This window comes from Dipodomys ordii, unplaced genomic scaffold, assembly GCF_000151885.1.
Source record: "Dipodomys ordii isolate 6190 unplaced genomic scaffold, Dord_2.0 Scaffold114, whole genome shotgun sequence".
In the NCBI taxonomy this organism is placed as follows: domain Eukaryota; kingdom Metazoa; phylum Chordata; class Mammalia; order Rodentia; family Heteromyidae; genus Dipodomys; species Dipodomys ordii.
This window is the reverse complement of record NW_012267330.1, coordinates 2,963,657-2,967,984: the sequence shown is the minus strand read 5'-3', so window position 1 is coordinate 2,967,984 and position 4,328 is coordinate 2,963,657. Positions and strand designations below refer to the sequence as shown.

At 47.9% G+C, this 4,328-nt stretch overlaps 1 protein-coding gene across 1 annotated transcript; it reads right to left on the bottom strand.

Annotated features, from left to right (window-relative positions):
- Positions 1-211: 211 nt before the first annotated feature.
- On the bottom strand, positions 212-2,657 carry Ngrn (neugrin, neurite outgrowth associated). The gene is given in 6 exon segments (XM_013028817.1): positions 212-360; positions 491-537; positions 539-602; positions 1,771-2,045; positions 2,314-2,370; positions 2,650-2,657. Coding segments are annotated over 6 exon segments (600 nt in total).
- Positions 2,658-4,328: the final 1,671 nt, after the last annotated feature.

Below are 4,328 nucleotides of genomic sequence, written 5' to 3'. Positions count from 1 at the left end.
CAGTTGTCAGCACTTTGCATACAGCTTGAGTAATTTTCCCGGTAAGCTTTGAGCATGCAATGATAATCATCTCATCTGCAGAGCAGGAAGCTTCAATCCTCCACACTGTAGGCTCACCACTTCCTCCAACTCCCAGGCGGTCAGCTCATCAGCGGAAATCCTGCCAGTTGCAAATACATTTGCCCAGGTCAATTCTGAGTAAGGTCCCAGCTCAGATTCTGAATAAGAAGTCCAAGAACTCTTGCCCCCTCTGTCCTACTTTGCTACTGAAGTTCTGGCCATCTGGTTCCCCTGCCTTAAATCGCTGGTCACCACTTGGCAATCTACCACTGTCAGGGTCTGGTGTCCTCAGGATCATTGCTAGGGTATTGCTGCAATTCTGTCTGATGACTTCAGACCTCAGTGATGGGAGCCAAGCTCTTAGGTCCCGAAGCCATGGACTCCTTGACTCCTCCCCTTCTGTCTATGGATGTTCTACCACTCTTATCACCTTCATCCCCTGGCATCAGCAGAGAGCTGGATACTGAGTGGCCTGCATTGCAAGCTGTGCCCAGAGCCCTGGAACCACCAGACCAAGAGGGCAAGTCCAGCTTTCTTAAGGACTTGAAAAAAATCATTTATGTTATTCGAAAGATAATGTACAAAAGGATTACAGTTACATAAAGAGTATATTTACATAAAGTTACATACAGTTACATAAAGAGTACATTTCTGTCTTTCTTTCTTTTGCTGGTCATGGGGCTTGAATTCTCTGGGCCCAGGTGCTGTCCCTCAGCTCTAGGCTAGAGCTCTACCACTTGAGCCACAGCGCCACTTCCAGTTTTCTAAGTGGTTTATTGGAGATAAGAGTCTCAGGGACTTTCCTGCCTGCACTGGCTTTGAACTGCGATCCTCAGATCTCAGCCTCCTGAGTAGCTAGGATTATAGGCATGCAAGTACATTTCATTTTGAACAATGTCACCCCTTCCCTTGCTCTTTCCCAGTTTTTCCTTCCCATCCCCACCCACAAGTTGTGTCCTTCATTTTCCACATAGTATCCAGTGAGTACCTCTGCTGCATTTGTTTACCCTTTGTCCCTCCATTTACGCAGATAAATGAACAAACAAGACAAAAGGAAATGAGAACAAAAACAGCTACAAAGAAAAAAACCTCTTGTTTCTGCTTCCTGGAGTTGATTTTGATGAATATTATTATTTTTGGGGGGGGGTGTCCAGTCATGGGGCCTGAACTCTGGGCCTGGGTGCTGTCCCTCAGCTCTTCAGCTCAAAGCTAGCGTTCTACCACCTGAGCCACAGCGCCACTTCCGGCTTTTTTCTTTTTGCTTATGTGGTGCTGAGGAATCGAACCCAGGGCCTCATGCATGCAAGGCAAGCGCTCTACCACTGAGCTACCTTCCCAGCCCCCGATGAATCTTATTTTGTATGGTCAGATACACATAGCTATTGCTCCTTTGTGATCCTCTCCTAAGAATATCCTCATTTGGTCTCACTGTGTGAATGCCTAGAGACCTGTATGATTTTTCATGTCCCAACCATGTTCATTGCAAGATATGGAATCAACCCCGACCCCTCAGTGGACAAATGGATCAAGAAAATGTGATATATGCACACAATGGAAATCTACTCATCCATCAGAAAGAATGACATTGCTCCATTTGTAAGGAAATGTTAAGACTTGGAAAAAGCTGTATGAAGTACGCCTGACCCAAAGAAATACAGGTTGCATGGTTTCCCTCATGTGTAGTAACTAGAATGTCCCTGTAAATCTTGCCTTTGTGATCCTGCTTCAGCTTCTGCTTCAAAGTGGTTGCACATTTACGTGTCAGACTCTTCGAATAAGATGGGTGCGGGACTCTGCAGAGCCCTGCAGATGCCTCCACGTTCAGGAGCACGCGGAGGGGCACCGTGCGCACCCCGCACAGGGCGAAAGGGAGGCTCCACGGACCGCAGCAGGCCTCGCCGCAGGGCTCTGGGCGGGGAACACGGGCCTCCACTTGCCTCCGAATTTTCTGGAATTGGATTGCTTTTTTCAGTCTTTTCAGGGCTCTGGGGAGAGCACCCCAGGGCAGAAGCTATGCATGGAGGCAAAGGCAACCCGGCCACCCTGGCGGACTGCACGGCGCTCTGTGCATGGCCCCGCAGTCCAGCGCTGGGACTACAACCGCACTGAGCATGCGCCACTCCGCACACGGGCCGCGGCAGTGTCACTAGGAAGGAAGGGACTGGTCCCAAGGGGTCGGAGACGACCCTGCCCCTGCGCCCACAGATGGCCTGGAGCCCGGGAGCCCACCCCGCTCAGGCCCCGGGCTAGCACCTCGCCACTCCCTGTAGCTCCTGCTCCCCAGGCTCCCTGTTGGAATCGGGCCTGACTCTGGGACTCCGAATGGGCTGGGGGTTCCCTCACCCCTGGGGGTCGCGAACCCATAGCAAGCACAGGGGTTGCCCTGGCTGCCCGTGGCACAGGCCATGTCAACACCACCAGAATTAATATGTCAATGGATTGCCGTTTCTTAAAAATTTATTCACTATTGTTATGCATACCAGTGCTGGAGCTTGAACTCAGGGCCTCAGGCCCTGGCTTGGCGCGCGCGCGCGCGCGCGCGCGTGTGTGTGTGTGTGTGTGTGTGTGTGTGTGTGTGTGTGTACTCACTTGCGCATGCTCCATATTGAGGCTTAAATCTAGGGCTTGGTTGCTGTCCTTGAACTTCTTGTGCTCAAGGCTAGCTCTCTATCACTGGAGGCACAGCTCCACTCTGGCTTTTTGGTGGTTAATTGAAGATAGGAGTCTCAGGGACTTTCCTTTTGGGGCTGGCTTTAAACACTGATCCTCACATCTCAGCCTCCTGAGCAGCTAGGGTCATAGTATTGAGCCACTGGCATCCAACTAAAAGCTTTGTAAGTATTGTGATCTTTGCCTTAAAGTGACAGAACTAACAGACCACCTACCAATGATTTAGAACCACAAATTCTGAGCATGGGATCTGAGGTCAAATCCAAGCCAGGTAGAACATTCATTGTGAGATAATAATGCAGGAACCTTCAGCAGACATCCAAGAAAGAGTTCTTTCTTTGAAAGGGACTAATTCATTTATTTAACAAACAATTACTGTGTGCCAAACTCTGTTCCAGACCTTTCCAGAAGCTGTGGCTTTCTTAGAAGGAGGAAGTTCTTGCACTACTAGGAAACATGAAGTTGTGGGATAGACAAGAGGAAGGGACCCAGTCCAGACTTCAAGAATCCCAGCACCATGCTGGAGTGCCGCTAACGACTCTGTGTTTGGCCGGCCTGTGAAGGCTTTCATGGTGGAGCAAAGCTGGAAAGAGGCATGGGAGATGATGAGGCTGCCTAGGGCCTTGGTGGCTGGATTTTGAAGTGCCATGTATGTTACGGAGACGGTTGGGTGAGAGGGATTGGGAGCATAATGGATAGAGACAGGATGGAGGAGGTAGGGTGTGGCATACAGTAATAACTCCCAGCATGAGAATGACTGTGCCCAATGTCTCTTAGAGGCATTAAAGGATGCAGTGACTGTGGGTGTGGTGGAGAGGGAAGGACACTGAGGTGTTCTGGTTGAGGCTCCTAGTGGCAGGGGCCTGTCACTGGGATGGATTTTGGAGAAACACAGTTGGAAGCTGAGGTGTACACTAGGCGACATTATTCCTAAGGTTACACTTTGATCACTACTTTTTTGAGTCACTGCTTGCAATCTAACTTAAGTTCTAGTGATGTTTGTTATAATATGAAGGTGTCAGTAACAATGATTACTACACTCAAAAGACTCACTTTCTTTTTCCTTTCCTTTTCCTTAAAAAAAAAAAAGTGTCACTGAATTCAATCCTTGTGCCCCTAGCCCCAAGACCCACTTTGTATGTCTTTCCAAGGAGGAAAAAGAAAAACTATTCATTTTTTCCTTTTAATTATACTGTTACATATGACTGTGTGTTTGTTGGAAAGTTTATGTATAATTTATGTAATTATATTATAATATGTATAATATATGCAATACAATATATAATATAAAATATATAATATATTATAATAATATAATTTAGTGTTGCTGGGTTTATTACATTTATGTTCTCAGTGTTGTCCCTGGAACCATTTTTTTCTTTCTGGCACCAGGGTTTGCACTCAGGACCTTGTACTCACTTGGTTGCTCCACTGATACTCCACACCTGAGCCAGGCATCCAGTCTGGCTTTTCACTGGTTATTTTGGAGGTTCAGTCTTGAGGACTTCATTGACTGGGCTGGCTTTGAGTTGAGCTCCTTCTCATCTCAGCTTCCTGAGTAGTTCTGATTTAGGGTAAACTGCTGGTGCCTGGCTTCC